Below are 24545 nucleotides of genomic sequence, written 5' to 3'. Positions count from 1 at the left end.
GACGCTCAATGCCTGCCTAACCCACAGAGCCACCTGGGCTCCTGGTGAAGATTCCTGAAAGATTATCATGCTCAAGGTGAACATTTTTCCCTGATTAAGCCTTCTTAAAGCCAAACAATTTACTAAATTTTTGGTTTAAAGATGATCTCTCCCCCAAGGTCATTGTTTGGTGGGGGTGGTGGTAGGTGGGTGGTGGTGTTCGTACAACTTCCCTTGTTCCAGTAAGTTGAGAACTTGAAATTCTGTTCTGCCATTTCCCCACTTTGATCAGAATTCTTCCAGAAGGCCTGGGATCCAATGTCCGGTATGGGCAGCGAGGCTCCGTCCAATTCTTGTTTCATGTAGAGAGGACACTGGTTCAAGGAGGCAAGAGCCACCCATCCAAATCCTGCTCCCACTCGATCTCCCCTTATCTCCTGTAGCTCCAGGCGACCAGAGGGTGACTGTCAAGGTCCGGGGGGGCTTTGGCACGTGCCCTTATGGTCCTAGGTATTATACTGGAAGGACGAGTCACGTGACTGGGAGGCCTGATCACGTGATTAGGCTCATTGGGCTATTCCAGGAAACTGTGAGTACACCTCTACATTTTGGAGTCTAAGCCAAGGAGTCGATTCCGGTGAGGTTGTGAATTGTACAGAAGCAGGCTCCACAGTTACTCTTTTCGTTGTGGCTCTGGGTACATCTATCTTACAACCTTTCACAGGTGTACGGCCAAGCAGCAATTTCGATCATCAGCCATGCAAACCTACCCCTAATTAATTGAGATGCTTCCATCATGGTTAACCCTCCCACTTCATCCTTCCTTCTGCCACAGATAAGCACTAATATACTTTAGTCTCTACTTAGGTGCCCCTGCAATGCTTTCCGCCCACTCCTCCATTCCTCTTTAATTCCATTTCCCAGAAGCTTTTCTGTAGCCCCTGGTGTGCACACAATGCACACATACACATGCATGTGCACATTTAGCCATGTGACTACATATATTGTTGCTAAGGATCCGTCACAGCCACCGACCCCCTGGATGCTTTCCCAATGGGGTCAGACTCAGGTGCACACTCGTGCTGAACCAGATCTCTCGTTTGTTTGTTTTCTCTTTCCAACAGGACCCGAAGGAGCCCTAGTGGTCTAGTGGTTACATGTTGGGCTGCTAGCTGAAAGGTCAGCTGTTTGAAACCACCGACAGCTCTGTGAGAGAAGCCTGGGTTTTCTACACGGTAACAACAGTCTCGCGGGGCAAGGGGGGCAGGAGGCAGGTGGCCAATGTCCTTGAGGTGCACTAGCAGTCGGCATTGGTGCCCTGGCAGTGAGTTTTTAAGGTCTTCAAGCCTGCTGCCTTCCTCTCTACCCAGTGCCCCACCCCTGCTCTCTAGCAGGGGCCTCTTGGGCCGGGGACCTCTGGGCAGAAGCCAGCAGGATGGCAGCCTCCTCCAGCCACCAGACCTCCTGTGAGGATGGGCCTTCTGGGCAGAGACTGCCTCTCCCTCTTCTCCTGAAGGTCAGCCTAAAAGCCTACTGGGCCCTCGGACTTGGGCTCCTGTGCCCATCTTTGGCCAAGTTTTACCCAGTGGCTTTTCTGATGACTGAAAATAAAGAACAGAATTTTTCATCAAATATTTGGAAGCCCCCTCATGTATCTCTATGGAATTTTATATATCATTTTACAGGAGTGGGCAGGTTGTTCTCTGAGGTGAGAAGTCAGGGGGATATAGAAACTGAGGTTTTCACCATCCAGCTCAGAGTCGCTTATCAACAAACACTACATTCCAGTGTGAGACTCAATTTCAGGACAGTCAGAATCTGAGTCCTCTAGAATAGTTTCTCCTCATTCCCCTTATAGGCTTGGAAAAATGCGCTCAATAGAGTCCTACAAATGAATGTAAGTAGAGCGCCCCCTGCTCCCAAACCCAACCCACAGCTGCTGAATCCATTCCAATCGCCAGCAATCCTCCCTAGGACTTCTGAGCCGGCCAGTCTTTGCAGGATCAGGCAGCCTCGTCTTTCTCCTGAAGGAGTGCGGGTTCAAACCTCTGACCTGCCCTCAGCAGCCCAATGCCTAGTCCAGGGTACCACCAGGGCTCTTTATCAGCAGGGGCGGGAATAACGTCATGCCTATGAAAGCCCCTCCTAGGTACCACATACCTTGTTCAACACCCCTTCCATCGATCCTTATTGTAAGCAGCCCTGTGAGACACACTGTGCAGGCTTTCCATTTCAGAGATGAAGAAACTAATTCTCCAAGAGGGAAACCCCTGGTGAAACCCACTCCTGGAGGTCAGCCGGGCTCCAAACTCAAAACCAGGACCATCACACCATCTGCCGCCTGTCAGGAAGCTCCATGGCAGGCCAGGGGGGTGGCGGGGGAACGGGAGGACAGTGATCACCCAAGAGTCCCGACGTACAGCAGGATGGTGGGCGTGTGTGGGAGAGCGGGGATGCACTGGGCACGAGCTCTGCGGTAGGACTGTGGGAAGCCAGGCATAAAGCATTCCATCTCTTTTAGAGCTTGAGATGCCTGGCACAGCGCTCAAGTGGCAGGTCTTCAGCATGAGAGACACTGTGCTCACAACCTGGGCTGGTGGCACCCTGTCCCACCTGCCCCAAGATGCTCTTTAAAAAACAGTGCCTTGTGGGCCTCCAGCCCTCCAACCAAAACCAAACCCACCACGGCCAGGCCAAGTTGGTTCCAACTCATACAGACCCCCAACACAGGGGTTTCCGAGGCTGTCAATCAATTGTTATGGGAACAGACGGCCTCCCCATTCTCCTTGGAGCAGCCCGTGGGGTCTGCACAGCACTGCCGTGAGCAGCCGAGAGCCCCCCTGGACTCCATCCCAGTCCCATTCGATTGGAATCTGTGAGGGGGGTTACCTGGTACGTCTTAACAAGCTCCTCAGGTAAGCCGTAGGAACCAGCATGTCTAACACTTGCTAGAGAGAAACTACGGAAGCCTGGTGCTTCATCGATAGCGCTTGCCTTCTGGTTCCGTTCTCCACTGCTGCTCCAACACAGGCCACGGAGCGCGGCTTTAACGGACAGGGCAGGTTCCTCTCCCAGTCAAGGAGGCTGGATCTGAGTGGAAAGCACTAACTTTTTTTCTTTTCTTTTCTAAATCATTTTATTGGGAGCTCATACAACTCTTATCACAATCCACACATACATCAATTGTATAAAGCTCATTTGTACATTCATTGTCCTCACCATTCTCAAAACATTTGCTCTCCACCTAAGCCCTTGGCATCAGTTCATTTTTCCCACTCCCTCCCTCCTCCTTGATAATTTATAAATTATTATTTTGTCACATCTTACACTGTCCGACGTCTCCCTTCACCCACTTTTCTGTTGTCTGCCCCCCAGGGAGGAGGTTTTTTAATAAATCATTTTATGGGGGCTCTCAGAGCTCATAACGGTCCATACATCTATTGTATCAAGCACATTTATACCTATGTTGCCATCATCCTTTTCAAAACATTTTCTTTCTACTTAAGCCCTTGGTATCAGCTCTTTTTCCCCTCCCTTCCCCACCTGCATATATTATAAATCATTTTCATATCTAACACCATCTGTCTCCCTTTACACCACGTTTCTATGGTTTGTCCCCCTGGGGGGCAAGGATACATATTGATCATTGTGATCGGTTCCCCCTTTCTACCCCCACCTTCCCCCTACCAGCATGGTTTCACTACTCCCTACTCCCATTTTTGTTCTCGAGGGCTTTATCTGTCCTGGATTCTGTGTGTCCAGAGCTCTTAGCTGTACCAATATACATGCTCTAGTCTAGCCAGATTTGTAAGGTAGACCTGGGATCATGAGAGTGGGGAGGGAAGAAGCATTAACGAACTAGAGGAATGGTGTGTGTTTGGTTGGTGCTATATTACACCCTCGCTGGCTCACGCCTTTCTTGTGTCCCTTCTGAGAGGGGATGTCCAATTGTCTATAGATAGACTTTTGGTCTCCAATCGAACCAACCTCACTCACATCAATATGACTGTGTTTGGTCTTCTAATGCCTGATACCTGATCCAGTGATACGTGATCCTATTGACACCTCGTGATCACACAGGCTGGTGTGCTTCTTCCATATGGGCTTTGGTGCTTCCTTGCTAGATGCCCACTTGTTTAACTTCAAGCCGCCTTTAAGACCACAGACACTGTATCTTGTAATAGCTGGGCACCATCAGCTTTCTTCACATTTGCTTCTGCACCCATTTTGACTTTAGTGATCATGCTGGGAAGGTGAGCATCACAGAATGCCAGGTTATTAGAACAGAGTATTCTTGCGTTGAAGGAGGACTCGAATAGAGGTCCAATGTCTGCCAGCTACCTTAATACATGTCCATAGACCTATATCCCTATTGTTATATATTAATATATTTACATATGTACAATGCCTATATTTATACCTCTATAAATATCTTTAAATCCTAGTTCTTTCCTCTATTTCCTTTTACTTTCCCAGTCCCACTATCACGTTCAACCTTCATTTGGCTCTCAGTAACATTGTACTTGATCAAACTCCACCAGGGGTTCTACACCCTCTTCTGAATCGATTTTAGATTCCTTGTCCCCCTGGGTTTATTGGCTCCCCTTTTCCCTGCCCCCCTACCCCAGAACTGTTGGTCTCATTGTTTTCTCCTCAGGATTGTTTATCTTACATATCTTATACAGATGGACATGAAAAAAAAAAAAGGAAGAAAAGGGCCTATAAATAGTTCCAAGTCTGTCTGTTGACCCTTATGTATGTTTTCCGATTGACTCTGATGAGGTACCAGGCCCTGTTTCCGAGTCTTAAGTCTATTTTGGGGTTCCTCTCAACTTCATTGCTCTGCTCCCTTTGTTTCTCTTATTGGGTTCCCTTCGTATTTTACCCTGGTGTGTGTGGGTCAAACCAGGTACAATTCCTGCACTGTCTCCAGTGCTGTCCCCTGCAGCGCCGTGGGTCAGTGTGGGGACATCGTGCCACCGGGCTGGCCTTCTCTGTGCCTCATCCTCAAGGCTTGGTGGGCCAGGATGTGGTTCGTGATCTCTCTCTCTCTCTCCCCTAGTTTGTTCCTGTGTGGTCTGGGCACACCCGCCACTCTCCCTGGGCTGTATCTTCAGTGCTGTCCTCTGTAATCTTGTGCAATCTTCTGGGGAGGGGACTGATGTAGCTGGGATTGGGGCCAGCCCTGCAGACCTCTCTGTTAGTTCACTGCTTCATGCCGGTATGTTGCCCTCAAGGCTTGGAGTACCAGATTGAGGTCTGGTCCCTCTCTCCCTTTCCTATGGAGACATGAACGATACCCTCCATGTGGGTGGGTTAGGGCTCTGTTCCCCCACTATCCATGTCCTCTTTTGTTTCTTCCCCTCCTTTTCAGTTGGCTGCCACATGCATCCCTGGGTTGGGTCTGACTTGTCAGAGTGCCTGGGCCTCGCCCCGGTAATTTATGCGTTCAGTGACTTTTCCCCGATGCCTTTTGAGGCTTACCCAGTGGACTCATGTTGTACTTGCCCTTTTGTGCTTTGCTTACCATAAATTCCTCTACCTTTTCCATGTAACGATGTGCTTCATGCGCTCATCACTGCTTTTTAGGGATGTGTAGTACTCCATTGACTGTATGTACCACAGTTTTTTAATCCATTTGCCCGTTGATGTAAATAGAGGTCGTTTCTAACTCTTTGAGACTGTGAACTGTGTCGCAATAAACATTGGAGTATAGATGTCTGGCCTTGTTCTGTTTACCTCTTCTGGGTATATGCCCAGTAGGGGAATTGCTAAGTCACATAGTAGCTTGATTTCCATTTGTTTTAGGAATCACCAAATCTATTTCCATGATGGCTGTACATACCTACAGGTCCACCAGCAGTAGATGAGAATTCCTATCTCACCACACCCCCTCCAACACTTGTTGCCAATTTTTTTGGTACTGGGTCTTTGAAGGTGTTAGGTAGTATCTCATTGTTGTTTTAATTTGAATTCTCTTGTGGCTAATGATGGGGGAACATTTTCTTATGTTTATTGGGCAGATTTCCGCCCGTGTGAAACTTGGAAACTTCTGTCCAGGTCCTTTGCCCACCTCCTCAATGGGCTACTTTTTTTATATTATAGAGTAGCAGCATATTGTAGATTTTAGGAATAAGGCCTTTGTCTGATGCGTCATTGCTAAAGATGTTTTCCCAGTATGTGAACTCTCTTATTACTCTCTTGGAGAATTATTCTGATGTACACAGGGGTTTTATTTTCAGTATATCCCACTTGTCAATTTGTGCTTCCTCAGTGTTTGTGTCCTTTCCTATTTCCAATAGCCTATGTATTCCTTGCACCAACGTTTTCAGGTTTGTCCCAATTCCCTCATTAATGACCCTAATAGCTTGGGGTTTTACCTTAAGGTCTATGATCCAGCTTGAGTTTATGCTTATGCATGGAGGTCAAGGTCTTGCTTCATTTTGCTGCAGGTAGGTATCAATTTTTCCAGCACCGCTTGTTGAAGAGGGCATCTGCTTTCCATTTGATAATTTTGGGGCTCTTTTCAAAGATCAGTTGTCTGCATTCTGATGATCTCTTTTCTGGGTTTTCAGTTCTTTTCCATTATTCTGAATATCTGTCACTATACCAGCACCACCCTGTGTTAACCACTGTGGCTGTATCATAGGTACTACAGTCGGGTAAAGCAAGCCCTCTGACTTTGTCCTTCTTCTTGAGGGGTTCTCTGCTAATTCTGGGCTTCTTCCCTCTCCATATGAATTCAGTAGTCAGTTTTTCCAATTCTTTAAAGATGCTGATATTTGTATCAGGATAGCATTAGTGTCTTTTGATCCATGAGCATGGGATACTCTTCCATGTGTGGAGGTTACTCTTGGTTTCTTGTAATAGTGTTCTGTAGTTTTCCTCGTACAAATCCTTTGGGATTTTTTTTTGTTAGGTTTATCCCGAGATATTTCAATTTGTGCTTGGTTATTGTGAAGGGTACTACCTTTTTTATCTGCTCTTGCATGGTCTCACACAATGGATACAGCAGTCTCGTGGACTTGTTTGTTGGTCTTGTATCCTGCCACACTGTCACAGAGCACTGACTTTAAGGGCAGGCTTTCTCATCAGCTCTGGGGAAGGTTCTTGTCCCCATTCAACATCGGGGTCCCCCAACATTCCTTGGAGATCATCGTGCCTTGATCTTCTCATGGGTCTAGCAGGTTATCCAGGGAGGACCCTGCGTCAAAGGCCACATTCAGTTTCTGGTTCTTTCTTGGTGAGGTCATGAGCTCCCTCGTTCGCTCGCTCGCCTTCCTCTCGTATGAAACAGAAGGTGAGGCCTCACCCCAGGAGAATCCCCCTCCTGACACTGGATTAGAGCTGTGGCCTGAGTAATGGTCTTGTACTCCACCTTAATTCCCTTACAACAGATTGGTGGATCTGACAACAGGGGCAGGGCGGAGGGGTCGGGTGAAATTAAATCATATAACTTCCAAGTCACAGAGAATCACAGCTCAGTCAAGTGACACATATTTGGGGAGGACAACTGAGTCCACGCCGTGTGCCATGTGGGAGACCTGGGTTGAACGTCTGGCCAGTGCACGTGGGGTGCCCCATCACCCATCTAACAGTGTGGTGTTGCCATGACACTGGGCACCCTCCTTGGTGGTGTGGGGGGTTATGCCTTGGGCTGCCCACTGCAAGGTCAGCTGTTTGAAACCACCAGTAGCCAGACTTTCTCTTCCCATAAAGAGTCGCAGAAACCCACAGGGCTGGTCTAGCCTCTCCTATAAGGCTGCGGTGTGTCAGGATTAACTCAACGGCAGCGAGGTGGGGGATTTTTGCTTTGTCTTGTTTGGTACCAGATCTGAGGGTCTCATACTCCAAAAATCAAGCAACATTATGAATCACAACCGTCCCAAACCCTAAACAATCAAGCTGACGCCACGGGGCTGAGCAACATTCCTTCTGTTGGACTCAGGCTCCAGGAGGAGTTGGAGCTGGCTTGACCGCCGCTCACAACACTGACATTGACAGGGGGATGCATCCTGTGTGAGGCTGGATTGTCTGCAGACACAAAACCAGCGACACGCCTGTATGTATAGGAAAGCAGTTTATATCGAGAAATAATCTTGTATCAAGAAGGAATCCCAGCTCAATCCAGCTGAGTCCATGGGTCCAACGCTACAAGAATAGGAGGTGTCCATTTTTTTTTTTAGTTTGAATTTTGAAAAATACAAGTATGGGCTCTGGGGGAAAAATGTACTTATTTTTAAAGTTTATCAAGCCACTCTGCCAAGGATAAAATGAAAGTCAAAGTAATAAACTATCCTGTCATGAAAGATAATTTATATAAATAAATCATTCCTCTTAGCTTCATTTGCTTTATTTTTCATTTGTGCTTATGTCTCATTATATTTGTCTGCCTCTCCGACCATCCATGCTGCTTCTTTATCCCCTGATTATGTTGCTATTTATCAATTTTTCACCTAATATTCTCAGAGTTCAATCTCAATGTTTAATCTCTCTGGAATTCATTCCATCAGGGCTCCTTCTCATTTTTCCAAACTATTTAACCAGTTGCCCCAACACAATTTGTCAAATTTATTTTCCAAAATCACACAAATGCACCCATTTCTCTTCCTTCATTTGAGCCACAACTTTATTTCACTGGAATTATTTCCACAAGCTTGACACTGGCCTCCCTCTGATCATGACTCCCTTGTACACACCCTCCCACCGACCCCACCTCAAAATGTTCCATCAAAAGGAACATTTCAAGGTCCTGAAGAACAATGCTGTGTGTGGGACAAGACTAGTTAGGACGATGTTATTCGAATTTACACATCAACTATGAAAGCTGGTGACGAAGAAAGTGCATTGCACTAATTCAGTCTGAAATTGATCAAGCATGCAACGAAGATGCAACGATAATTATTGGTGACTGATGTGCCTGGGTTGGAAACAAAGAAATGGGTGAGCAGTTGGAAAACATGGCCTTCACGACGGGAACAAAGCTGGAGATCTCACGACAGAACTCTGACATGGCTCCTTCTTCAGGGGTCCTGGTGGCGTAGAGGTTATGTGTTGGGCTATGATCTGCGGAGTTCACAGTTCAAAACCAGCTGGTGTTCCAAAGGACAGAGACAGGGCTTTCTACCCCCGAGAAGAGTAAGAGCCGGCAGGACCTCACAGGAGCAGTTCTGCCCTGTCGGACGGGGTGGCTACGCTGACATCGACCCCACGGCAGTGAGTCCAGGAATCCGGTGAATTACACCAAAAGCCTCCAGTGTGCAAATGACACAACCTAGCTTGCTGAAAGAGAAGATGACTGGAAACACTTACTGATGAAGATCAAACACCACAACCTTCATTATGGGGTGCCGCTCAAGGAAGAAAAAAGCGAAGCAGAAATCCTCACGCCTGGACCCATAAGCAGCACCGTGACAAAGGAAGAGGCTTGACGCTGTCAGGGATCTCATGTGACTTGGCTGGAGGAGAGCAACGGTCCAGAAAGCAAACCTGCTGCACACGCCTACTGAAAGGGTTAAAGAGCAAAGAGCACTTTGAGGACTAAGGGCCCCGGCCCCAGCGAGGGCACGCAGATGCCACGTGTGCATCTGAAAGTTGGCGGTGACTGAGGAAGAGCAGAGGAGGCGGGAGGCATGTGGACTGCAGTGAGGTGCATCTGGGAAGTGCACGGGTCCCAGAAGCAGCAGCCATCTGCAGTGGCGCTCCTGCAGTCAGCATGCTTCGTAGAAGCAGAGACAGCAAGACGCTGCCTCGCATACTTGGCACATGATGAGGAGAAACAAACTCCCAGCGAAGGGCCGCGTGCGTGCTAAAGTAGAAGGTTTAGCAAAAAGGAGGAAGACTGAGCACGAGAGATTAACATGGTGGCTCCCACCGAGCAACACGGGACGATGGAGTAGACCCTGGCCATGGCTGTGTTCTACTGCGAGCAGAGTCCACCGATGGCACCTCACAACCACACAGATAAAACACAAGCGCGCGGGCACTTGCCCGTCAAAGACGAAGGCGCTAAAATTAATAGTCTGGGTAACTGATTTGGAGTCGTACTGGAGGCTCGTTAAATTTTATTTCTGAAAGAAAACGTGATTAGACAGAAAGGTTTCTTGGAATGAAAAATAAAGTGTGCGGACAGGTGAAGAATTCAGAGAAGGCACTTCACAGCTTTGGAATGCTTGAAACTGCCCCAGAAGGGCAGGTACAACCCAACCAGAGAATACCATGCTGTTCTCTGCGAGGAAACGGTGAAACCCTCTGGATTTGGTATATAAAAGAGGATGGAAAAATCAAAGAGGAATACTGCAGACAGAAAGTGAGTTTTATATTCTACCCAAGGGTATTCTAAAACACAAGAGCTGATCATAAAACATTATATTGACTAGAAACTGATGTTTGGCTGATGAATGCTAGGCAACTTTGTAGGACATTCCTGGCTTCTAAGTACATTCCTGGCTGCGCTTTCTCCGAGATAGACCTGTGTCCTCTTCGGGCAGTTCATGGGCACCACAATCCTCCTCCTCTGCTCTTCCTTGCTTTCCGGCTTTGCCCTGCATCATGAGGCGACGGAGAATACCATGACTGGGGTCAGAAGCACGTCAGTCTTCAAAATGTCTCGGCTCTGTAACCCTGTCAACAGGCTTAGTGCAGATTTGCCCTGCGCAACATGTCATGTGATTTCTGACTGCTGCTTCCATGGGTATTGATTTCATAGATCCAAGTAAAATGAAATACTTGACCACTGGAATCTTTTTTCCATTTATCATGATGTTTACTAAGTCAGCTGTGAAAGGTTCAGGATAAGCCAAATTGAATGGTCTGAAACTCACATTCGGCACAGTATTATGGATAATCTGTTATTATCTACACCAGTGGTTCTCAACCTTCCTAATGCCTGGCCCCTCAATCATAGAAGTATTTTGTTGCTAATTGATAACTGTAATTTTGCTACTGTTATGAATCAGGTGACCCCTGTGAAAGGGTTGCTCACCCCCCCCCAAAGGAGTCACGACCCACAGGTTGAGAACCGCTGATCTACACCATAGGTTCTCAAACTTATTTGGCCTTCGGCCTCCTTCTCCGGGTGGGGGTTACTCAGCACTACCTGGACAATTACAAGCCTCTGTCCTGCAGCCCATAATCCAGGATAAAGTGTAGGCATCTGCTTTTGCAGCCCCTTGGGTCATTGCAGAGTGCCACACCCACACCCACCCCGGAAAATGATCTGCTCAAACGCCTGTGCATAGCCAACAGAACACAGCCACCATCGTTCTGGTGGTCTCTGCTTTCAGCCAAGATGCATCTGATGTCACAACGATATCCCTTGTTCTACAGCCTCCCTCTTTCGTATCTGGATTGACTTTCTGGAAGCTTCCTGTGGATGTACTGTGGCTGCTGCTTTTGAATGATCTTCAGCAAATTAAAAAAAACACACAACCATAATTCTTGTAACTGTTATTAACTCAAATTTATTCATTTATTATTACAGAAATATATAATTCCTGAATTGTATATTCACATATAGGTATTCAGATATAGGAGTTCTGTGTGTGTGCTGCCAAAGCACACACCGGGTATATCCGGAGTTCTGAAGGCTTATTGGCTGCCACACGACTGCCAACTGGAGCACTGCTGGCTAACTCACCAGCCCTCCACGGGAGAAGCACGTGGGAGTCTCCGGTGCAGTTCTACTCTGTCCTATGGGGGTCGCTCTGAGTCGCAGGCAACTGGATACCAATGGCACTAGAATCTGAAGCTTACGCATTTTTCTACCTCATCTTTTACTTACTACTATCCTTTTAGAATAAAAACTTAAGGTCATATATAACAGTTCCCAAGGGAATTTTCAAAGAGAGCAGAAACCAGTGATTGACTCTTCCTCCGACAGAAATTCTGTACATGATGCTCAGCAGAACTCATCATGAATAATTGATCGTTCTAATTACATTTTCTGTGAATTCATTTTGATTCTGGGAACATCTGACGTCCAACTGCAGCAGAGTCATGTGCCAAGTGTACAGGCGGTAAGAGATGATGCAGTCTCGATTTCAAAACACTAAGAGAAATGTTTGAAAATGTGCCAATCGTCCAAACCACAAGCCCACTGCCAATGAGTTAATTCCAACACCCAGTAGTCTTGCCACAGCGCCCATTGCTGTCATCTTTACGGAAGCAGCCTCCCCCATCTTTCTCTGTCCCAGCAGCTGGGAGTCTTGACTGGAACCGAGCGCTCAACTGCTGCGCCACCAGTGCTCCACAGATAGTCCCATTGGGAGGAAAGATAAGTGACAAACCTGGCGGGAAAATGGCAAGGGGAAATTGCCATGTCTGCCAATAATTTACTGATGTTTCACACTGGGAAATTGCTCTGCTCGGTGAGAAGAGTATGGTATTTTGAAACATCGATGGATGAAGCACAGGATTTGACAGGAGGAGAAAGGGGAATGTTGAAACGATCCTATCAGATATTTTAGATACATGTATCAAACAGATTGGGACACCATTAACTGGCCAAGTGTACCACCCGTAAGCAACATCATTCGACGATCTCACATTCTGTCCTCCTAACTTCCTTTGAAAGGAAAAGGACCACCACGCGACATTTTAGTGGCCAACTTAAATTCTGAACTTGAGTCGTCTGTCCTAACACTACACTCAAAGGCTCAGCTCGTTTTCCGTAATAGAACGCAGGCTCTTAAAATACTGTGCGCTGCTTGAAAATGCATTCACTTGAAAACCGATGCTCAGGGCAAAATTCTGTCAAGGCTCAGAAAAGCGGCCTCGCTGCAGCATGTGTTTGTAAGAGGCATACTCTGCGCCCTCACCTTGACGTTGGGCTTGGACAGCAGCTCCAACAGCTCTCTGATCTCACCGCTTCCTGGCTTGGTCTGAAGCTCTTCGGCCAGCTGCAGGAGAGAAGACACTGGCATTAGGCACATGCAGGACGAGTCTTGTTTTCTTGGGTGTGGGACAACTTCAGAATCTATCTTCTTCAAGGTTATTCCATGCCGTGTTTTAAAGAGAAATCGGCAGGAGGGAGAAGAGATGATCAATCACCGCTCTTCGTTTCAGCCCCTTAGTAAACCAAAGCCAAGCCCAGGCACAGGCTGACCACGACTCAAGACATCCTACCAGTCAGATTGCTGTATGATTTATTACAAGGAGGGCAAAGGCCAGCACTACATTTACGTGGATGGTCCCCTGCACACAGACAAAGGGCCACTTGTAAAATGAACTGGATCAAGCTTTTACACCGTAAAAAGAGAGGGCGGGGGGGTGGGGAGGGGAGGAGAGCTCTGAATGAGGTGATGAAACCCATAGTGTGTCCAAGAAAACCCCACAGTAGCTGCGCTGCTTGGAGCTGGGGTACAAAGAACTAGACTGCCCCCAACAGAGCAAATGGTCTGCGGCTTTGATGACATCCACCGAGAGAAGGCAAAGTCTCTGTTCAGAATGAACTGAGTTGATCATGAAATGACTCATACTGAATAAGATGGCAATTACTTGACTCAGACGGTGGTCAAGAACTCCCTTTGCTGGGACTGTCTAAAAAGGGGCCAGAACATTCCATCTAGTCTCCACATAATGATCTTTCTAGAAGTTCTACTCACCTTGAGACAACAGGGAAGAGCACATGGTGCTCACCATGAGGAAACCACAACTCAAACAGAGAAATTAAACTCAACATGTTTTATGAAAGAGCCCTCTATTAACAAATAATTTTATTAATAAACACCACACCAAATGTCTGTGCTCGCCGCTTGTTTGTAATTGTTCTCACCTCTGGAAAAGGGCCTTTTCTTTAAAAGAAAGTCTTTCATGTAAATTCGACAAGAAAAGTAAATGAAGTCAGAGAAAATTTAAATGTCCAACAAATAGTTGCCAAAATTTGCTTTTTACTTTTCCAGTGTGGCATTTCTATGGCATTTTTAACTTAAATAAAAGGCTCTTTGCATACTTCAGTCACATTATATTTATAAAAAATGCTTTATTTAGCATTTAAATATATTGCTCTGATCAATTATAATATGCTACGCTTTATCACATGAATACATAACCTTTAATAGTTTTTTAAATGCCGTACTTGTTAATGACCGGGTCTCAATTCATTTGCTTATAAGTAAATTATTTTCAAGACCTTAGTGGGAAATGTTTTAAAATAGGTTTTTATAGAGGTTCCTCCAGTGGTAACTGCAGTGGGCTGGAGGAACCATTTCCTCTCTTTCTTCGTCTTCATTTCTAAAGTTCTTTTTCTGTCCTGCAGACGAATAAAGCGGCCTCTTCAGACACATACTGTGTTTCAACATCTTTGTAATCTCGAGGGGAGAAAAGAGAAGGAAGAAGCTTGGGGGCAAAACAAATGGCATGCAGTTTGGATATTGATGGCATACGCTTTATTTTTGAAACGAGACCGTGAACAATATAAGACAACGTATTTCATGTACGATCCTGGACTACCTCACTAAGCTATGTTACACTTTGTTTCACCAACATAGGGGGAAAGCTGTAAATCGACAAATAAACTACAGGACATCCCTACAACCACAGCTTTCCCCCTGAAGAGATTCCTCGTCTCACTCCGTGTCCCGGACGGTTTATACAGGTGCGCCAGCAATTCATCCAAGTCAGAGAGTGAGCAGTAAGAAACAGCAAGTGAGTTTCAAATAAAATTATAGCTACAGGAAATTAACTACTCCATCAATGCCAATTGCTCCTAAAATTTATTTTTTGGTTATGAAGGTAATTTGGAAAAGTCTAATATCCATAAATCATGACTAGGCTTTATAATCCACACTTAAATACAATCCTGTCTTTTTATGTCTTTCATCCGCCTCATTCCTAGACCAGAGCAGCGGTATCTGTCATTTTTCTTCGTACTGTCAGCAATCTCACTACCCCATCGGTCTTTACTTCTCCAAAGCATTCCTCTTGTCTGTGACTTTCCCAGAACACGAGCAGCTGACAGCTTCGATCTCCCTATAGAGTGGCAGCCTACGATTTCTCTGACGTAGTGACCAGCACAGCACACAAGCATCCACGTGCAAAGTATTTTTAGAACAGGAAAGGGAATGAGAAGCTAAACACTATCAGCCTAAGCCCAGTGGCGACAGGACTTTGGGAAACGTGTGCAAAGCTCTTACGGTTCTCCCTCTCCGGATGACGCGCCTGTGTCTGCAGGCTAGGAGGCCTGTGGACGGGGCGAGGGTACGGGGAGGTCCCAGTGATCTCAGACAGGTACACTTACATCATCCGCCAAGGCTGCTGCGCTGTGGAGGACAGGGGCGGGGCTCTGCTTCTCGTAGTAGTGCAGCTTTTCGTGAATCTGGAAGAGACCCAAAGGCGTATAAGCTCACCTGCTAGCCAACAACCTGAGATACTCAAATAAGAGGAATGGTGTTTACATCTGTCAGTAGAAATGGGTCCTCGGAACCTTTTAAACAGTAGCCGTACATCTCTATTAAGCTACAGATGGCCAAGAGGTACCCAAGAGTCATCTATTAACCAGAGTCTGAGGCTTGCACTATGAAGTCAAATGAAGGGGGAGGGGGCGCCGTCACCCAACAGAATCCACAAAAGCAATAAACCTCCTTCTTCGCCCCAATAAATATGTTACCTCTTGACACTCTATTATGTGTAACCATATTGCTCCAATGTTCCCTGCGGCAGGTGAAGTTTGCATTCCTGCTAAAAGCACAACATTCTGATGAAGGAAAAGTGATGAGCTGGCAGGCCTCCCTGACGGTTTGGGGCGTAAACTCGGACAACTGTGCAGCGGTGAGCGCTGCCCCGTCCCCGTGCCAGCCCTCCAGGAACACCTGAGCAAGCACACGCTTCCCCCGTACTCGGTCTTCTTCCTCCCTTGGTCCAAAATGTCAACTCTGTGCCCCAAATGCAAACGTTTAGGAAGCACAGGGATTTCTTATAATTCTTGGCATTTCTCGTGACTGTGTAAATGAAATACAGCATTTCTGTATAATGTAAAGCAAGTTGTATGATATGACAGATAACAAAAATAAGGTGGCCCTTTGTTCCCCCCCCCCTCATAACTACCCAAGAAACACACAGGCAATGATATACTTTAATATATTATCGGACAAACTAAGGTTCTTAAAAAAACCTCTGATCATAAGGTGAAGACATAATGGAAGATGCCATGGGACAAGACACATGGAGGCTGGCGATTGCATCCAATCCAGCCAGGCTCTTCAAACAGGTCCACTGAAACTCTTGTCCTTGAAAGCTTAATTTAGCCTCCGTTACAGTGGAAGAAAAACTGTCCTCGCTTACATACGAAAAATCATATCTGCGTGGCACCTCGCAATTTCCTGATTCTAATGGGCATTGAGTAACAGGCACCTTAATTATAGTCAAAACAGTATTCTCTCGTAACAAGTCTGGAAGACAGATTTCAATTGGATTAGCCAGATGCTATTGCTGAGAGAGGATCCTGTTACCGCTCCGGCTACCTGGGGCCAGTGCCAAGCATCAGGGGAAGAACTCTGACATTCATGACATTACCAGAGTGAGCTGGGCGACACTTCTATGTGACACTCTGATGTTGGAAGGGGTTTTTCCAACACTGATCACCGTAGGGTCCGTACTAATTTGAAACTAATACAAGCTGTAAAAGAGTAAGATTTGCTTTGCGAAACAGCTGAAGTATAATTTAAAACAAAGCCCAAACATCCTAAGGGCTGGTTTAATTCTGCTTACATAGTTAGGAAGAGGTAGGTCCCCTCAACATATGGAAACACAAACTACTGGGCAAGGTCCATCATCAAAACTGCCCAACTTTATGTAACTACTCATTCAAATGTCTGCACGCCTGGCACCATATGAGAGGCTTAGATTCATGAAGGACTTACCAAATGCCTGCTAGCTACCTAACAGTTACAAGGAGTGTTAGTAGTATCTGTGAGTTTACCGGTTCAGTTCCTTAACTTTCACAGGATCCCTGGGAAGTACATGCTGGCACCACCCTGACTTTACAGATACGCAGTTCCACAGGCGGGAGGCGACTGGCGGCGGCCCCAGGGCACCAGAGCTGTCACTAAGTGGCTGGGCTGGGACTGACATTTCAAGCCATCTGGCTCCTTAGACTAAGGCCTCCTCTCTCTTCTGCCCCGAGTTCACTCAAGAATGTATGAACGCGATCCACTGTCGGGCCACTGACGGTGTCTGCTTAGCCCTGCACCCAAGGTCAGTGTCACGCCCAGGGCTGTTGGCACAGGAACAACGACGTCTATACAGCTCCCTTTTATGTCTCCTTTCCTGGGTGTCTCCATCTTCACAGCCATGTGTACTGATATCATAATTTTAGCCTAAAATCTTACATCCCAGAGTAGTATGTCACTTTTTGGAGCAGCTTTTTAAAAGATAAGCAGCCAGAGTCCTACCTTCCCCTCCCTGCCTTTCCCCTCCCCTCCCCTCTCCTCCCCTTCTCTCTCTCTCTCCCCCAGGGGCAGGGGACCATTTTCCTGCGAAGGGCCGTTTGGATATTTGGAACCTTACTTGCCAGTGATACAAAATTACCATATAGACTCGAGTATAAGCCGACCCGAATATCAGCCAAGGCACCTAATTTTACCACAAAAGCTGCATTAAAAATGTGCTGAGAAACTTGGCTTATACACGAGTACATACGGCATCAACTGGAAAATTAGCCCTCTCTATTTCGTCAGTAGGCTGTATCTTCCCTTACACACATGTGAAAGCTGGAGAGTGAAATAAACAAGGGAAAAATCTGCGCATTTGAATTGCAATGTTTTCCAAAGATTGGCTGTACCACAAACTGCCAGAGCAATAACAGCAACAGAAAGCAAGACTTAGAACAAGAAGCTAGGGAAGAAACTGGGTACCAGAGCACACTGGAGAGATGACCATAGGCGATCACAATGAGAAGCCTGGCTTGAAGCTAAAACCTCCTCAGTTGCTCACCACCCCTCCCCCAACCCGCCCTGCCCGCCCCAGTCTCTGAAGACCACGTTAAAAGACAATGAAAATGTTCTACAAACTTTGTGAAGCCCCCTCGTATGTGCGGTTGGTGATATATCCTTCCAGACAGGTATTTATTTTCATTTGCTCTCAGATGATCCAGATCTATCATAACTAAATAATTTCACAAGGTAAGCATTCTGGGTCATGTGGAATAGAAAGAAAGTCAAACACAAGACATGAACCAACGAGGAGGCACAGTCACAAAAATCTCTCTGGGGTTCTTAATTAAACCCAAGGACGACATGGACCAACTCTGTAGGCATGGCGCATAGCAACCCTGAGAAGCAGCCTCAGTTAGGACAGGGACACCTGCGTAGTGGCCACAAGCACTGGCGTTGACAGCTGCACCTGCCTGTTTACCTTTACCCCTTCCTTCATCAAGGGCCGGCCCTTCCTTCCTTGTAAGCTTAGCACAGCTCTACAAAGAACGTTTACAAGAATTCGCCTACAGTTTCCAAGTGCTTACTGTAGCACCTAGAATGCTAAATTGATTACTGAATGTAAATTAATCTGACTTCTAACAAGGCAGGCGGCCACCGCGGAGCTTATTTCCAATGAGAGTGAGACTGCGCATAATCGAATCCTGTAGCACCCCCCTCCTCCCCCCCCTTCTGCATGAGCTGGAGCCAGGGCCTGGTTCCTGCATCTCCTGTTAAGTTGCCGGCTGATCCCAGGAGCCTGTCAGCAGACTATGAGCAGTGAATTCATTGGGCCGTAGCTTCAGATTCATATGGCTTCTGCATCCACCAGCCTGTGCCCCACGATCTCTGCTTCATCAGCTTCCAGGAGTCAGGTGAAGCCTGACTTGAAACAGACTGGACTTGCCTATTTCTATAACTGACCCATTTTTTACCTCAATCTCGTACTATATACAGCGCATACAAGCATCGTTGGGTTTGCTTCTCTAGAGAACCCAATCGAACACAGGCAGGAAGCTGACTTCATTCACCAGGCAGAGAGTACCCTAATAGTATGGTGAAGATGCTAAGTCTCAGGTGTTCTCGGGGGGCGGGGGTGGCACAGACTACACTTTGAGAGTCGCTGCATCACATAGCCTCTGGATAAAAGAATATAATCAAGAAGGAACACAAAATTTAACATGTGTGGAGACTGCGCAGCTCATGTTGACCCCTACTGAATATTAATACTCTTCACCTGAAGCCACAGTGTTAGCCTCGGAACCTTGATTTAAATGTCTGGCACGTGGAGACAAGAAGCTGTAAGACGACTGCACTTTTGTAAGAATGAACTCAGAGGTATCGACTCAAACACTCAGTCCTTGCCACAGAGTCACAGTGACCCCACAGGCAGAGGAGAACTGTCCCCTGTGTTCTTGAGATGGTCTTTGTAGGAGTCAAGTCTGCGGAGTGGCCAGTGGACTGCACCTGCTGATCTGAGGGCTGGCAGCTCAATGCATAAACCACCACGCCGCCAGGGCTCCTAAACGCAAGCACAGACTAGGTCTTATCTAACACTTCAAGGAACTTGAGTTTGTTCCATCCCCAAATGCTTCGTTATTCACATTCTTTCAGAGTTTTTCTATGGATGCCCTTCACACCCCGGCCCATCGTGTCACAGTCTGCCCATCTCAACCTACCCGGTTCTCAAGGGAGCCCAGGATGGGACTTACTGGCACATCCTCCTGGGCTGACGCCATCAAGGCAACATTTTCTTTCTTTCACGCGTTTAAATTGAGTTTTCGGCTTTGTGATTTCACTTCCACGTGTATTTGTTTTCTGAAATGCTAGCCTATCTTTCGCCTTTGTACAGTACCGTGAAAAGTTATCTGTTTATACTGCTTTCATAGTTGAAATATTTTGATGAATTCAGTTATTGTAGCCGATCTAAAAAGTGGTATTCCCTTTTTCCTCCTAAAATTTTTATATAAAACACAGCTGCAATTTCTCCTCTTTTCCTGGCAGAGTTACTTACCTAAAAGACTTATCATCTCTCCATGATAAATACTGTTCTTTCACTTGACAATTCATTTCTTTTCCTAACAGAACAACATAGCTGCTACTAGACACCAGACTTTGCAGGCATAAATAATAAAAATTACCTCATGGTCAGAAAGAAAGGAAAACCCGTAATGGCTCTTCTAGTAGGAAAATGGTCCCCTTGGTAAGCCAAAGAAATTCAAACCCAAACGAGCCATTTAAATCTTGTTCCAAAAGAAATTTTTCTACTAGTTCAAAGTAAACGATGGGGACTTTTTGGAGTGTAAGTAAAAATATTTGCAATTTATTTCCAATAAAAAATAAAAATTTAAAAATAAATATCCACAACTTTTCACTCTACGATGTCTTTAGAAGCTTGCAAGTATAAATTAAAACTTTTTACTAGCTTTAAAACTATCTTACTGTTCATATCAAGCATAGAGAAAAGAGTATAGAAAATTCTCATTGGTTTCAAATAGTTAATGGTTAAAAATACATAATTACTGATAAAGCTTCAAAAGATAATAAAGTTTGTTAAAATAAATAAATAAATATTTTTTTTTAAAGTTAAAAAAATAATAATAAAGCAAGAATAAAAACTCATTGCCATTGAGTCAATTCTGACTCATAGTGACCCTCCAGGGCAGAGTACAAATCCCCCGTGCATGTATGAGAGTATGCACCTTTATGGGCGCAGAAAGCCTAGCATTCTCCCGCGGAACAGCTAATGGTTCCGAATTGCTGACCTTGTGGCCGGCAGCCCAGCGAGGAGCCCAGCACACACCAGAAGTCCAAGGCACAAGTCATGAGGCAACTGGCGTCCCACCTTCCTCGGGGTCGTGAAACTACCAAATCCTACTAATTGATAATAAAGCTGGATTTTATACTAGGTGAATTAAAGCAAAAGTATCATTTAATATTAAAATTTAAATGAAGCAATCCTTGGAGCTCAGAGCAGCCAAGATAGCTCTCAAAGAGCACAGGGGCTGTTTTCCTGCCAACTTACTATTTTACATGTGGAGTATCAACTATGCCATGAAAGCGCAGCTTGAAAAGACAGAACAAGGTGTTCTGGGCCCACAGATAGCTAAAGGCTGCCTAGAGGCCTCCAGGAGGACTTTTGTTTTTGAAGTTTGGAACTAGCCAGAAAACAACTACTTGGCTTTTGCTGTCATATTTAAACTGAAGAGAAATAGTATCTTTCTGGTACCAAGTCTTCTTATTCGAACCTTAAATTATACTTGAGATTTGGGGTCTCTTTTGAAACCTAAAGCAGACCTTCTAGAACAGTGGTTCTCAACCTTCCTAATGCTGTGACCCTTTAATACAGTTCCTCAGGTTGTGGTGACACCCCCACAACCATAAAATTATTTTCATTGCTACTTCATAACTGTAATTTTGCTACTGTTATGAACCAGACGATCCCTGTGAAAGGGCTGTTCAACACCCCCCCAAGGTGTCGCAACTCACAGGTTGAGAACCACTGTTCTGGAATGTACTGAACCAAATGGCTATATTGAGCCCTATGTTAACAATGCCAAGGAAAAGCTAATTTAAGTGTCCTCATGATTTCTGTGTCTAAAAAGTCTGGTAAAGCATAAGAAAATATAATCTGTGTGATACTTACTATATGACATTTGCTGAGATCTGCCTTATGGGCTTATACATGATCAATCTTGATATGTATTCTATGTATTGAAATCCTCCATCTTGATGACAAATGGGTTAAATTGTCTCGATTCAATAAAATGTTTTGGGGCTATTGTATTACATGTACACAGGTTTAGAACTGAACAGCTTACCATTCTGTGAAGACCTGCAATGCTGCTTTTGACCTCAAATTGTGTGATATTAACCTTCTCATTTTCTTTGGGTAGTTTATACCACTAATTTAAGTACAACAGAGGCCCCAGGCTCAAATGTTATTTACGGAGAACAATTATTAGCCTCAAGGGGACTCGACAGCACAAAGGAACAGACACCCCATCTGTAGGATGGGCCCATTAGGGGGAGGTCAAAACGACATCACAGGGATTACAGTCAGGATGCCAGTCACATAGACCCAGAGCAAAGAACTGGAGCAAAGTCGTGACTGGTGGCGGATCAATACATCGTTACACGTGAGACTGCAGAAGCAAGGCCGTGATTGGAACACATGCATTATGTTAGATAGAAGGGTTTGTGAGACTGGTCTAGGTGGCCCCCTGTACTGTCCCCGAAACCCATGTCCCGCCCAAGAGCATTGATGGTGCAGTGGTTATCACTGGACTGCTACCCACAGGGTCAACAATTTGAAACCGCCTGTCAGATCCCAGGGAGAAAGATGGCTTTTTACTCCCCTACAGAGTTAGTCTCGGAAACTCACCCTTCTACCCTGTCCTATCAGGTCACCAGGAGTCAGAATTGACTTGTTAGCAGTGAAAGTGATTACTGTCCCCATAAGGTGATCTCCATCAAGGACACACCCAGGCAAACCCCTTAAGGGAGAAAGCCTCTCTCTAAACTGGCTGGGGAGGCTTGGAGGTCATGTACTTTGCAAGGTCATTTGCTTTAAGATTACCCACCAGGGAAAGAGGGACCAGATTTCAACCGGGTTCTCCAAGACATGAATGCAGTATATCAGCATGAAGCAGGAAACCAACAGAAAGCTCTGAGGGGCTGGCCCCAATCCCAACTGTGTGGACAGCCTGCCTTCCCTCGAGAAGAATTCACTTCAGAGGACAGCACTGAAGCTACAGCTCAGGGAGAGGGACATGTCTGATCAGAGCACACAGGAGCAAATGAAGAGGGAGGGAGAGAGAGTGAAGCACATCCTGGCCCACCAAGCCTTGAGGACGATATTCCTGCTTAAGCAGCCAATGCACGGAGAGGACCATAGGGCCAGCCCCACTATGAGACACGATGTCCCTCACTGACCCATAATTCTATGGGGGACAACGCTGGAGACACAGGGTGGGAATGGCGCCCGATCCAACCCCACCACACCAAGGCAAAACACTAAGGGTATACAACAGAACAGCAAGGGGAGGAGAGTAACAAAGTCCCAAGGAAGCACCAAAAATTGACTCTGGGTCTAGGACGTGGCACCCCATCAGACTCCACCAGAAAACACTCCTAAAGGTCAACAGAAGTTCAACTATTTATAGGCTTTTCTTTTTTTATTAGTTTTTTTGTTGTTTTGTGCATATTATTATATCTGCATGTCTATCTACATAAGATAGGCTGGGTAAACAATCTGGAGGAGCAAACAACGGACCAACAGTTGGGGTAGGGACATGGGAGAGAGGGAGGCGGGGAGAAAGGAAGTGGGTGTTAATAAACCCAGGGACAAGGGAATAACAAGTGATCTAACACTGATGCTGAGGAGGGTGTAGGAGGCCTGGTAGGGCTTGATCAAGGGCAATGTAACTGAGAGGAATTACTGAAACCCAAATGAAGGCTGAGCATGACAGTGGGACAAGAGTAAAGTAAAAAGAAATAGAGGAAAGAACTGGGAGGCAAAGGGCATTTAGAGGGATCTAAATACAGGCATGTACATATGTAAATATATTTATATGTGAGGATGGGGAATAGATCTATGTACCTATATTTATACATTTAGTATTAAGGTAGAAGGTGGACATTGGGCCTCCACTCAAGTACTCCCTCAATGCAAGAACACTTTGTTGCAACAAAGCCCACAGGGAAGAAGCACACCAGCCTGTGTGATCAAGAAGTGTTGATAGGATCAGGTATCAAGCATCAAAGACCCAGAACAAAAAACCATATCATTGTGAATGAATGGGGTGTAAGTGGAGACCCGAAGCCCACCTGTAGGCAACTGGACATCCCCTTACATAAGAGTCACCTGAGGGGAGACCAGACAGCCAGGGTGCAGAACAGCACCATGAAGCACACAACTTTCCTCTAGTTCTTTAATGCTTCCCCCGCCACCCCCACTCCACTATCAGGACTCCAATTCTAACTCACAAATCTGGCTAGACCAGACCATGTACATGAGTACAGACAAGAGCTAAAAACACAGGGAATTCAGGACAGATAAACACCTCAGGACCCATATTCAGAGTAGCAGCCATACGCGGAGGGGAAGGTGGGGCAGATAGGTGGAACCAATTACAATGATCTATCTATAACCCTCTCCCAGGGGGATGGACAACAGAAAAGTGGGTGAAGGGAGAGATCGGTCAGTATAAGACATGAAAAAATAATAATTTATAAATTATCAAGGGTTCATGAGGGAGGGAGGGGGGAAATGAGGAGCTGATACCAAGGGCTCAGGTAGAAAGAAAATGTTTTGAAAATGATGATGGCAACAAGTGTACAAATGTGCTTGACACAGTGGATGGATTGTAGTAAGAGTTGTACGAGCCCCTAATAAAATGATTTTTTTTTTAAACTCAGCCATTGAATCGATTCAATGAATCAATTCAATGAATCACAGCCCTATAGGGCAGGGTAGAACTCAGAACTGCCCCTGTGAGTTTTTGAGACTGTAACCCTTTACTGGAGAGTAGAAGGCCCATCATCTTTCTCCCTCTGACATGGCTGGCAGTTTCAAACTGCTGATCTTGCAGTTACCAGCCCAATGTGTAACCACTGTGCCAGGGCTCCGACATCCTTGGTTAATGATCAGAAAGA

The 24545-nt window shown here is 45.9% G+C and overlaps 1 protein-coding gene across 1 annotated transcript in view; it reads right to left on the bottom strand.

Moving 5' to 3' along the window:
• The window catches only part of MPP7 (MAGUK p55 scaffold protein 7), a 143102-nt gene that overhangs the window by 71228 nt on the left and 47329 nt on the right, over positions 1–24545 (bottom strand). Inside the window, exons 3-4 of the mRNA XM_075550913.1 lie at positions 15218–15295; positions 12798–12878 (exon numbers count right to left, since the gene is read on the bottom strand). Of these exons, the coding sequence (XP_075407028.1) occupies positions 12798–12878; positions 15218–15295 (159 nt within the window). The remainder of the gene's footprint in view (positions 1–12797; positions 12879–15217; positions 15296–24545) is intronic.

This window comes from Tenrec ecaudatus, chromosome 5 (genome assembly GCF_050624435.1).
Source record: "Tenrec ecaudatus isolate mTenEca1 chromosome 5, mTenEca1.hap1, whole genome shotgun sequence".
Lineage (NCBI taxonomy): Eukaryota > Metazoa > Chordata > Mammalia > Afrosoricida > Tenrecidae > Tenrec > Tenrec ecaudatus.
The sequence above is the reverse complement of the archived record's forward strand: the minus strand, read 5'-3'. Positions and strand labels throughout refer to the sequence as shown.